Raw genomic sequence first — 11,855 nt, 5'->3', positions numbered from 1 at the left:
ATGATTTGTTTTTGTTTTTTGTTTCTTGCTTTTTGGGTTGCACCTCACAGTGCACAGGGGTTACTCCTGGCTCTGCCTCTGCACTCAGGAATCTCTCCTGGCGGTGCTGGGGGGGGGGGGGGCATATGGGATGCTGGGGATAGAACCTGGGTCAGCCGATGCCCTACCCGCTGTTCTATCACTCCAACCCTGAAGCTCGTGATTTGGAAGGGGGGGGGGGTGCCAAGCCGACAGGCTCTTGGTGAAGTGGGTCATGCAACCGGGACATCCGTTAGCTGTTTTTCACCTTTTGACTGGCGGGGATAAACAGGTCTTTAGCAACACAGCCTGCCCCAGAGGTGAGGCAGAAGCGCCAACAATTCCGCAGAGGCCCGGGAGTTGGGGAGTTGGCTCAAAGGGGTGAGCAGGCGCCCTGCAGGAGGGAGGCTGGCTCAACGCCCCCCCACCCCTGCACCATATGGTGGTCCCGGAGCATGGAGTCACCCCTAAGCATCCCGCCCTTGAAAAAGAAGGTTCCGTGGAGAACCAACCCCAGTTCCTGGTGCAGCCTTCATCGTGCAGTGGCCGCGGTCAGACCAAGCCTGTCCGGGGCCAAGCAGGGCGCAGGTCCACCCGTTTCCCACCAGGCCCACGGCTGGCCCGCCTGCCTGCAGAGAGCAGAGTGGGGTCAGCTGCTGTACCTGCCCAGGGCCGGCTTGTTGGGGGGGGTGCAGGGGAAGTCCACCTGAGAGTCCTGACAGGTGAGATCCAAGTTATTAAGTGCCAGGTACTTTAGCGGGCGTGAATGGGATTTTTTTTGGGGAGGGGGTTCTTGTTTCTTGCCGGGCCGGGGGAATCGAACCTCCCGCTTGCTCGCACGCAGCTCGCCACCGGCCCCTCACGGCACCTGCACCAGGTAGGCGGACGGTATGGTCCACGGGTGGCAGGCCCGGCCTGGCGGGCGGGCCGCGCAGGGGTTCTGTCCGTGGGTGTCACCGTCGCCCACGCGCCGGGCAGCCCCCCAGGCCGGGTCCCAGCAAGGCGCATGTGACCCCTCCAAGCCGGGTCCCAGCAAGGCACATTGGCACGGGCACGGGCATCTGGAGGGGACCACCGGGGACGCAGCAGGACAGTGGGGGTCCAGCCTGTCAGGGAGGGAGTCCGGCCCGGCCACGTCAGAGGGTCCCTCCCGCAGGCAGCCGGGCCGGCGCCCAGCAGCTGCCAGTCCCCTGCCGGGCGCACCGGGGTGGTCACGGGTCTCCGCGCCGGCCGGCCCGACTCCACTGGGCCAAAACCCACGTCCCGGGCCCCAGGTGCACCTGGGCGGGGGCCGGGGAGGCCACGCCGGGGTTCGGGCCCAGCTCCCCGCGGCCTCCGGGGTCCACGTCATCGGGACTCCGCCCCCCGGGCCGGCGGCTCAGCCGAGCCCCCGAAGGTTCCCTGCACGCCCGCGCCCCCTGGCGCGCACACTCAGACCCGTCCTGCCGACGCACCGCCCACCCGAGTCCTCCGGCCGCCGCCGTGACCGGGCCGGCGGGGTAAACTGAGGCAAGGGACGGGCCTGCGAAGAAAGGGGGGGTCTTCTCCCCCGACCCACACCGGAGGGCCCGGAAAAGCGGCCCCCCCTCCCCTCCTTCCACGCACGGGGACCGGCAGGGAAGGAGGAGGAAGAAGGGGAGGGGAGGAAGGGGGAGGTGGGCGCCCGAAAGCCAGCAGGGGGTCCCAGGCGCCGGCCCGGCCCGCCACACTCAAGATGGCGGCGCGGCGGCGGCGAGGTCCCTCAGAGGCGGTGCCCGCGCATGCGCGGCGCGGAGTCCCGGCCCGGGACACAAGATGGCGGCAGCGGCGCTGGGGAGGGCGAGGCGGAGGCGGCAAAACGGGCAGTCGAACACGACGTGTAGCCGCGTCCCCCCGAGTCCGCTCCGGGCAGGTAAGCGCCCCAGGAAGTCACGGTCCCGCTTCGAGCCGCGCCAGGGTCCGGGGCTCCGAAGCCGCGCGGCGGCGGCCCCTCCGGCGCTTCCCGCTCGCGGCCACCGCTCGCTCCGTCGCAGCCGCCGCCGCCATCTTAGGCCCGCGGGTGGGCGGCGGGGCCCGGGGCCGGGCTGCGGGAGCCGGGCCCGGCGAGCGCGGGCGGAGCGGCCGCCAGGGCCCCTGCGCCGCCGCCGCCGCCACCGCCTTTGTGTCGGGCTCCGACTCTGAGTCGCCTCAGCCCGGGGGCGGGAGCGCGCGGCGGGGCGGGGGGCGGAGCCCGGCTCAGGGGCCGGCGCGCGCGCGCCTCGCAGCCCGCCCTCGCCGGGCCCGGGGGAGGCGGGAGGGCGCGCGCGCGCCCGGGGCCGCCCGCCCCGCCCTGCCCCGCCCCGCCCCGCGCCCGCCTGTGCGCGCGCCCGGGCCTGCGCCTGCCCGCGCCTGCGCACTCCGCCCCGCTGCGCAGGCGGCTCCTGATTGGCGCCGCGGAGCCACGCTCCCGCCCCGTCCTCCTCCAATCGGGGCTTTGCCTCGGCCCCGGTGGCGCAGGTTCCCCGGCGCGGCCCTTTTGCACCTTCTCGGGGCTGGAGCGATAGCACAGCAGGGAGGGCGTTTGCCTTGCACGCGGCCGACCCGGGTTCGATTCCCAGCATCCCATAGAGTCCCCTGAGCACTGCCAAGAGTGATTCCTGAGCATCGCCCGGTGTAACCCAAAAAGAAAAAAAAAAAAAAAGTTCCTTCTTAGTGAGGCCGAGTCATGCCGGTGTAGATAAAAAGCGGCCGAAAGGCCAGGACCAGACCTGACCGCCTGTGTTCCAGGTCACCTGGAAAGCTAAAAATTATTTTTCTTGTCATCGTAAATATTGGTAAAGGTTTAAATCATGTAAAGTGGGAAAAAAAATAACTGATTCTCCGCGCTCACATTTAAAAACACAAATTGGGGGCCGGAGAGACAGTGCAGTGGGTCGGGCACTTACTTGCCTTGCACGCGGCCTCAGCCCGGTTCCATCCCTGGCATTCCATGTGGTTTTCTCGAGTACTGCCAGGAGTAACCCCTGAGCATAGCTGGGTATGGCTCGAAACAAATTATTATTAACAAATACAAAATGTGAATTCTGTGTACCTTCCTCTGCATTTCTGGTGGCTGAGATGTAGAGTGAGGGTCTGTAATACGAATTTTTTAAAAGAAGGCATCTGCAGAGTTCCCGCTGGGTGTCATTCAGCTGTGCTGCCGCCTTCGATAAAGACGAACACGATGTGTTTGCTATGTAATGCGTTTGTATGTCTGCTCCTTTTAAAGACCGGAATCAAGGAGTGTGCTTCACTTGTGGACACCTTGCGATCGTACCCCCAGATCTGTGATATTGTATGTTTGTTCACTTTCCTCTCATCGGGGTTACTTTGGTTGAAAATCCATCTATATTGGTGCTGCAGCAATATGACAGGTGGCAGGGAGGGCATTTGCCTTACAGGTGGCCAGCCTGGGTTTGATCACGGGCACGTATGGTGCCTTGAGTCCCGTCAGGAGTGATGCTGGGTGTAGAGCCAGGAGTAAGCCCTGAGCACCCTGGGTATCCAGAGAGAGAGAGAGAGAGAGAGGACAAAATGTCAAACTATAAAATGCTTCATTTTTCAGGACTGGAGCAATAGCACAGCGGGTAGGGCCTTGCACGCAGCCAACCCAGGTTCGATTCCCAGCATCCCATATGGTCCCCTGAGCACTGCCAGGAATAATTCCTGCGTGTATGAGCCAGGAGGAACCCCTGTGTTACTCCGGGTGTGACCCAAAAAGCAAAAAAAAAAAAAAGCTTCATTTTTCAAGACAAAAGTATGGTCCGTTTATTAAAAATCATTCACAATTTCTGGAGACAGCTGGGCAGATGGCTCAGAGGCAGAGCATGTGCCTTGCATGTGTGAGGCCCTGGACTCATCACCACTGTGGGGGAAACTCTGGCCAGAGATAGAGCTCCTGGTAGAACCGTACCTGCCTGTATGGGACCCCGAGTTCCATCCGTGGTGTTGCAAATCTGTGTCTGTACTATCAAGACCCAGGGCAGAGCATCCAACCCGAGTGCTCCCCTGTGACTGTGCAGGTCGCAAGGCCACGAAGGGGAGCCTGTCGGTTGGAGAGCTGGAGGAGGACAGTCTTCTGTCTGAGCCCCCGGGCCTCGCCTATGTGTCCTGCCCTGCCCCGGGGCACTCGGCGTGTCCTGCTGTGGTCTCCGAGCTGCAGTTTCCCCAGGTCTGAAACTCTTCTCTCTGTTTGCTCTGCAGCTGCTGACGCAAGGAGTCCCCTGGGCCCCTGTCCAGTCGACTGCTGACAAGCCCACCCGCCTGTGCCGCGCCTTCCCGCGGGCTCCCTCTTGCCTCAGTGGGACCCTGTGACGTGGGGGGGTCCAGCCGGCTGGAGAAGAAACCCTCTCATGCTTGCGTTGCAGACCCCAGAGGGTGAGAAAAAGAGGGACCTCGTTCTGCCTTGACACCTATGGGCTCGGCCCCCCCAAGGCACTGAGAATCCCTCCTCCCTAGAGAATCAAGGCAGCTCCAGCTTTCTCTCTCCTGGGCCAGAGGTTCCAAATCTCTCTGTTGCCTTGGCCCCCCTCCCCCACTCTGTTGTATATATGTCCTCTTGCTCCTTGCAATTTTTTTACCTGTCAGATTGTACCAATGAAGTAACCATTGATTTTTCCCTTTCCAAATTAACAAAGACATTTATGATTGAATGTACAATAAAATCTCTGTCCCAATGATTCCTATGATGTTGTCAACAACCAATCAGAGCTTCCGATCAGCATGAGATAATCAGTGTGACCACAATGAATTGATAAAAATTTCAGCAAGCAAAGATAATCGATGTTTAAACGCGCCTTTGTGGTCTCTTTGTGAGTAAATGTTTGATTTCCTTGGGGTGTTGGTGTCACGTGGAAAAACAACTATAGCCTCACCAATCCGGATCACGGCCCGGCCCTCCCTCCCGGAGTCTTAGCGGCCCCACCCCCACCCCTTGGGAACCACTTTGGCCCTGGCGGCTTCTGTTGTTGGCGTTTCGGGGTGGAGTGGGATGGGGAATGGAAATTGAGAGGAGCTGAACTGTTGTGTTTCACCCAGGAAGTCTGAGGATTCACTTAGAGGATCCGCCTGAGTCTCCCGGGGGCCTTGATTTCTTGATTTGTTGATGGGGGCGGGGGTCGAGGGAGAGATTGCCACCGTGCTACCCGACAGTGCTGTCGAAGCCTGTGATGGCGGGCATAGCACCCAGTCCCGCAAGGAGTCCCCAACTTTCAGCCCAGCCATGCGGGCCAAGGCATTTGGGCGCCAGGACCCTGTCCAGGTGCTGCGGGAGAAGGAGCAGGAGAGGACTCACTGTCCCTTCTCCGTTTCCAAGGGCAGGTCCTGTTAGGTGCCGATCGTGCTGCAGTGTAAATACTTGGAGCACGAATAGAACTGTTGGGTCTGGGTGCCGTGGACCCATTTCTTAGCGCTGGGACCTGGCAGAACAGTGGAAAGACAAACCCCACTGTTAGAAGGCTTGACTGCAGCAGTAGAGGGGCTCGTGGCCCTGCGGGCTGTGACCTCCTGGGTGTAGGGCAGGGAGGGAGAGTCAGGGCTTCCTGGTGGGAATGAGCCCAGCGAGAGTCCAGGCAGGGAGCAGTGGAGGCAGCGGCAACAGCAAGAGCGCACCCAACTGGCCGTCGAGGGAACTGCAGCTTGACTCCCAGGGCTCCTGCATCCATCATCACCTTTCCAAGCACCCCCCAGGAGAGGCCTCGAGTGGTCTCTGCACACCTGCGGGCGTGATGGGCCCTCAGTGGGTCGTACATGGGTGTGGGGCGGGTGGCGGTGCCGAGCGCCACGACCGGCAGGCTCTGACACCCTCTGGTCCTCTGTGTGGCAGGTCCGGTGTGGGTGCTGAGATGGCCAATGAGAATCACGGCAGCCCCCGGGAGGAAGCGTCCCTGCTGACTCATTCCCCAGGCACCTCCCACCAGAGCCAGCCCTGTTCTCCAAAGCCCGGCCGCCAGGTGCAGGACCTCCCAGGTACTGGCAAGGGGCGGTCGGTCGGTTGGTCGGTCGGTCGGGGTGGCAGGGCAGGCCGGGCCTCAGAGCGGCCCTGACCTGGGCTGGCCGTGCTTGTTTGCAGAGGAGCTGGTGCACGCGGGCTGGGAGAAGTGCTGGAGCAGGAGGGAGAACCGTCCCTACTACTTCAACCGCTTCACCAACCAGTCCCTGTGGGAGATGCCCGTGCTGGGCCAACACGACGTGTTTGTGAGTGCCAGGGCTCCCTGCGGGTGTCCGGGGGGGGGGGTGGGGAGGAACCCAGGCATGCAGGGACAAAGAAGGCCGTGACACCCAGGTGTGGGTGACTGGCGTTGGCCTGAGCGCCAGGGGGGCTGGGGGCGGCTGGAACCAAGATGGACACAGTCGTGTCCTGCAGGGCTATTGCATGCGGCACCTTAGGGCCCCGGGGCCAGGGAGCCGGCTCTGAATTTGTACCGAGGAGTGATAAGAGGGTGGAGAAGTGCATTCTGGGAGCTGAAGTGTCCGTGCGGTCGTGGCGGGAAGGATGGAAGGATCGAGCAGACCATGGCGGAGGGGATGCGGTGGGGGGGGCATGGGCTTTTTCTCCTCGGTTGTAGAGACAGTTCCGTTTTGCAGATGAGAACACCGAGGCTCGGAGAGGGCAGGTGACTGAGGCCAGGCTAGGCAGAGCAGGGCTGATGGCCACGCTCTCTGCTGTCCGGTTCACCGCTTTGTAGCATCACAGTTCCAGTCACAGGGCCCTGCTTTAAAAAAAAAAAATCACTTATTGAGTTTTGTTTTTATTCCCGACTTTCATGCTAGTTGCTTTTTTTTTGCTTTTTGGGTCACACCCGGCAATGCTCAGGGGTTCCTCCTGGCTCTGCACACTCAGGAATTACTCCTGGTGGTGCTTGGAGGAGCCTATGGGATGCTGGGAGTCGAACCCGGGTCGGCTGCGTGCAAGGCAAACGCCCTCCCCACTGTGCTCTCATTCCAGCCCCTCATGCTAGTTCTTAAGTAGCGCGTACTGAGCAGGGAACCTCGTGCTGGTTGTGGGGGAACCAAGACTCCTCGGCCCACTAAATCCGCTCTGGGGAGGGGGGCTCAGCTGGGTGGGAAGCTGACCTGAGGGCATGTGGCCCTCAGTCCCCGGGGGCAGTGGAACCCCAAGCGCTCTGAGCACCCCAGTGCCCGCTGCTCCTCCCCGGAAGTAGCCAGGGGAGCTGGGCGCGGGGGATGGCAGTGTTCTGTGGTGCAGGGACCCGGGGCCCCCCGGCCCTGGCTGCAGCTCTACCGGTCTCCCTTCACCAGTCGGACCCTTTGGGACTGAATGCGACCCCATTACCCCAAGAGTCGAGCTTGGTGGAAACCCCCCCAGCTGAGAACAAGACCCGCAAGCGGCAGCTCTCAGAAGAGCAGCCAAGCGGCAACGGTGTGAAGAAGCCCAAGGTGAGTGACTGCGGGTGTGCACAGCTGGCGAATGGTCGCCGCGGCGGTGGCCACCGAGGGGTGTGGTGGGGGTTGCCGGGACCCAGCGGAGCAAGGCGCGCGCTCCCCGGACCTGATGCCTTCGGACGTCTCGTTCCAGATCGAAATGCCCGTGACACCCACGGCCCCGTCGGTGCCCAGCTCCCCCAGCATCCCGGGAACCCCGACTCTGAAGATCTGGGGGGCGTCTCCCGAGGACAAGCAGCAGGCGGCGCTCCTCCGGCCCACAGAGTGAGTCCCGGGTCCGGGGTGGGAAGTGGGGTGGGGGGCTCAGTGGGTGGCGGCAGGCTGGGCGCCCCGCCCCGCTCACGGCTCTGTCCCTGCCCCAGAGTGTACTGGGACCTGGACATCCAGACCAACGCCGTCATCAAGCACCGGGGCCCCTCGGAGGCGCTGCCCCCGCACCCCGACGTGGAGCTGCTGCGCTCCCACCTCATCTTGAAGCTCCGACAGCACTACCGGGAGCTGTGCCAGCAGCGGGAGGGTAACGGGCCGCCAGGGACCCTGCAGGGCGGGCAGGGCATGTGTGCGGGGGGGGGGGGTGCCCGTGGCCGGGCGCATCACTGCTGGCTACACTCTGGCTTCCTTCTGCAAGAGGGACAGTGACAGGGCTGTGGGGGGAGGGTCAGAAACACAGGAGGAATGGTCCGCACTTCCCAGGCGCTAAAGACTTGCACCCCCAGGAGTCCGTGAGGTGCTGCCTCTGTGAGCCAGCGCACAGGCCGCTCGGTTCTGTTGGGGGCATCCCCAGCCCCGTTAATGAAAAAAGCTCTTTTGGGCCCTGCTTGAACCCGGCTCTGCTGGGGCCCGGCCCCGGCAGATGCACCCCAGGTCTTTCCTGCAGGCCTTGCCTGCTCTGGCCCGTTGTTGGCCAGCATACCCAGGCAGTCCCCTACTGTCATGCAGGCATCGAGCCCCCTCGGGAATCCTTCAACCGCTGGATGCTGGAGCGCAAGGTCGTGGACAAGGGCTCCGACCCCCTGCTGCCCAGCGACTGCGAACCGGTCGTGTCGCCGTCCATGTTTCGCGAAATCATGAATGACATTCCCATCAGGTACAACTCCCCACCCCCCCACCCCGACCCCTGCCCAGGCCTGCGGCCACCCCTGGGCTAAGACACCTGAGGACCCTAAGGCTGCCGCGCTGTCCCCCTGTCCAGGTTATCCCGAATTAAGTTCCGGGAAGAAGCCAAGCGGCTGCTCTTCAAGTACGCAGAGGCGGCCCGGAGGCTCATTGAGTCCAGGTTTGGCTCTCCCGCCCTGAGCAGCGCAGGGGTGGGCGGGGGCCTGTAGGCCGGTACCAGTGGCCGACTGACTCTGCCCTGCCTGCAGGAGTGCGTCCCCCGACAGCAGAAAGGTGGTCAAGTGGAACGTGGAGGACACCTTCAGCTGGCTCCGAAAGGACCATTCGGCCTCCAAGGAGGACTACATGGTGAGTGGACGGGGGGCCTGGGGCCTGGGGCCAGGCTGAGGCCCCTTCCTCCAGGAAGCCCACTCTGCCTGCCTGCCAGCCAGCTCGGGCAGGGCCCCACAGCAGCCTGCTCTGCCGTCACAGTGGGCCCATGGTGTGCTCCTGTGCCCCGTCCTTAGCTAGTCACCAGGGAAGAGAACGACACTGTCCTTGGGGGTGGCACTGCCCCGCACCACGCTGGACACCCTCCTCGTGTGTCTAGAACCACCCTGGTTCCTGACCACTCTCCGTCAGCACCTCTGCTGGCCTTCCTCCTCAGAACCCCGTCTCCTCAGTCAGACGCCACTGCAGGGCCAGCGCGACGGGGGCAAGTGCCCATGGTGGCCAGAGCAACTTGCTTCCCCCTCACCCTCACCCACGACAGGGCCAGGTCACAGGTGACCGCAGCCGCCCCCCAAGGGACACTCTTTGGTCCTGGCCTTCCCCCCAGTACCCTGCAGATACCCCCTCAGCGGGCACAGTGCCACCTGTCTCCTCCGCCGTCCGGACACGGGGTCCGAGGGTTGGTTGCTCCTGGCCGGCAGGCCCGGCCGTGAGCAGGAGGGCCAGGCCTCGGCGAGTCCGAGATGCCCGGGACCGGGTGAGGCACAGCAGCCCTGACCCGGTGTCGCCTCAGGACCGTCTGGAGCACCTGCGGAAGCAGTGCGGCCCACACGTCTCGGCCGCAGCCAAGGACTCCGTGGAGGGCATCTGCAGTAAGATCTACCACATCTCCCTGGAGTACGTCAAACGGATCCGAGAGAAGCACTTGGCCGTCCTCAAGGAAAACAACATCTCAGGTGGGCACCCTCACGCGCCCAGTGGCTGCTGTTTGAGCCCCCTGCCACTGGCCTCTCTCCCCAAACCCAGGGTTCACCCCCAGAGTGCTCGAGCTAGGGATGGGGGTGGCGTAGCCCTGGCACTCCGACAGCAGGCCCACAGGGGTCCGGCTGGCCCAGCTGAGCTCCGCACCCTAGCACGGAGGACACGGGAGGGGGTCTTTAGGCCCCTCACTGCGCGTCTGCCCACAGAGGAGGTGGAGGCGCCCGAGGTGGACCCCCGCCTGGTGTACTGCTACCCGGTCCGGCTGGCTGTGCCCGCGCCCCCCATGCCCAGCGTGGAGATGCACATGGAGAACAACGTGGTCTGCATCCGGTACAAGGGCGAGATGGTCAAGGTCAGCCGCAACTACTTCAGCAAGCTGGTGAGCGCGGGGGCCGGGGCGGGGACCAGTCCCGGCGCCGGGGGTGGGGAGGCGCCCGCAGCCACCGCTCTCTCTCCCCAGTGGCTCCTTTACCGCTACAGCTGCATTGACGACTCCGCCTGGGAGAGGTTCCTGCCCCGGGTCTGGTGTCTTCTCCGGCGGTACCAGGTACAGGGCCCCGGGCGGCCGGCGCGGGCTCCCCCGGGGGATGCGGGGAGGCGTGCCCAGGGCGGGGGGCTGACCGTGCCACCCCGCAGATGATGTTCGGCGTGGGCCTCTACGAGGGCACGGGCCTGCAGGGCTCGCTGCCCGTGCACATCTTCGAGACCCTCCACCGGCTCTTTGGGGTCAGCTTCGAGTGCTTTGCCTCGCCACTCAACTGCTACTTCCGCCAGTACTGCTCTGCCTTCCCCGACACCGACGGCTACTTCGGCTCCCGAGGGTGAGCGTCCACCCTGTCCCCCCCCTGGGCGGCCGCTGCTCGTCCCGGGCTTGGTGTGACCCTGTCTTCCCCCCCCGCCGCCACTCTCGGACATGTCACCCCAGCGGGGCTTCCTGGGTGGCCGCAGGGTCCGCCACCAGCAGGCTCAAGGGTCTGCGGCATCTGGGCCTCATGCATGGCCCTGGTCCGGCGTGGCCGGCCGGACCACCCTGAAACTAGAGCCGGTAGCAGGGCACGTGCCTTGCGTGTGGCTGGCCTGGGCCGGGCCCCTGGCATCGTGTATGGTTTCCCCAAGCCCACCAGGACTAACGCCTGAGCGTCACCGGGGGCGGCCCCCCCAAGAAATGGGGGCCAGAAGGGCGGACGCGGCTGGCCGGTGGGGCTGAGCGCACCTCTGTCCTCAGGCCCTGTCTGGACTTCTCGCCGCTGAGCGGCTCCTTCGAGGCCAACCCCCCCTTCTGCGAGGAGCTCATGGATGCCATGGTGTCTCACTTCGAGGTAGGGGCTGGTGCCGGGGTGGGCAGCTGGGAGCGGAGCTTGGGGCGGCCCTCACTGGCCCCGGCCCCCCCGTCCTCTCCCCTCCCCCAGAGGCTGCTGGAGAGCTCGACGGAGCCGCTGTCCTTCATCGTGTTCATCCCCGAGTGGCGGGACCCCCCCACCCAGGCGCTCACCCGCATGGAGCAGAGCCGCTTCAAACGCCACCAGCTGGTCCTGCCCGCCTTCGAGCACGAGTACCGCAGCGGCTCCCAGCACATCTGCAAGAAGTGGGTGCTGGGGGAGGCAGCGGGGGCGGGGGCGGGGCGGGTGGCCGGGGCGCCCTGAGCAGCTGCCTTTGCCCCTGTCCGCAGGGAGGAGATGCTCTACAAGGCCGTGCACAGCACCGTGCTGCTCTTCCTGCAGAACGAGCCGGGCTTTGCCAAGTGGGGGCCGACGCCCGAGCGGCTGCAGGAGCTGACCACCGCCTACCGGCAGTCGGGCCGCAGCCACAGCTCCTCTTCCTCCTCCTCCTCCTCCTCCTCCTCGGAGGCCAAGGACCGGGACTCGGGCCGGGAGCAGGGCCCCAGCCGGGACGCTCACCCCACCTAACAGAGCCTGCAGGGAGGAGGAGCCCCCGCGTGCTCGTGTGGACTGTCGGGGCCCGCCCCTGGGCCACCAGGGACACAGCAAGACGATGGCGCAGCCTGGGCTCCCCTCCCTGCCCCCACCCCCAGCTCCCACCTCAGACTCACTCCAAGACCCCTGTACATAGGCTCGCTGCCTGCCCCTCCTCCCGCCACCCGTTTCATTTGTAAAGGAAAATACAGACGC

General features: G+C 64.5%; 1 protein-coding gene across 1 annotated transcript; it reads left to right on the top strand.

Annotated features, from left to right (window-relative positions):
* Positions 1-1,665: 1,665 nt before the first annotated feature.
* Positions 1,666-11,692, top strand: PCIF1 (phosphorylated CTD interacting factor 1). The gene is made up of 17 exons (XM_056121224.1): positions 1,666-1,909; positions 4,219-4,392; positions 5,840-5,982; positions 6,086-6,210; positions 7,276-7,413; positions 7,553-7,683; positions 7,782-7,936; positions 8,359-8,506; positions 8,612-8,695; positions 8,784-8,883; positions 9,539-9,701; positions 9,933-10,105; positions 10,187-10,273; positions 10,363-10,547; positions 10,952-11,045; positions 11,136-11,311; positions 11,396-11,692. Exons 3-17 carry the CDS (start codon positions 5,859-5,861, stop codon positions 11,631-11,633), a joined length of 2,121 nt encoding a protein of 706 aa, XP_055977199.1. The 5' UTR covers positions 1,666-1,909; positions 4,219-4,392; positions 5,840-5,858; the 3' UTR covers positions 11,634-11,692.
* Positions 11,693-11,855: the final 163 nt, after the last annotated feature.

This window comes from Sorex fumeus, unplaced genomic scaffold, assembly GCF_029834395.1.
Source record: "Sorex fumeus unplaced genomic scaffold, SorFum_2.1 ptg000044l, whole genome shotgun sequence".
NCBI classification, from domain to species: domain Eukaryota; kingdom Metazoa; phylum Chordata; class Mammalia; order Eulipotyphla; family Soricidae; genus Sorex; species Sorex fumeus.
The sequence above is the reverse complement of the archived record's forward strand: the minus strand, read 5'-3'. Positions and strand labels throughout refer to the sequence as shown.

What these genes read in the sequence shown, in the direction of transcription:
- PCIF1 (XM_056121224.1), top strand. Translation starts at nt 5,859, where the DNA reads ATGGCCAATGAGAATCACGGCAGCCCCCGGGAGGAAGCGTCCCTGCTG. An exon ending in CCAGGTGCAGGACCTCCCAG is followed by an intron (nt 5,983 to 6,085) that starts GTACTGGCAAGG and finishes GCTTGTTTGCAG; the next exon opens with AGGAGCTGGTGCACGCGGGC. An exon ending in CCTCCAAGGAGGACTACATG is followed by an intron (nt 8,884 to 9,538) that starts GTGAGTGGACGG and finishes GTGTCGCCTCAG; the next exon opens with GACCGTCTGGAGCACCTGCG.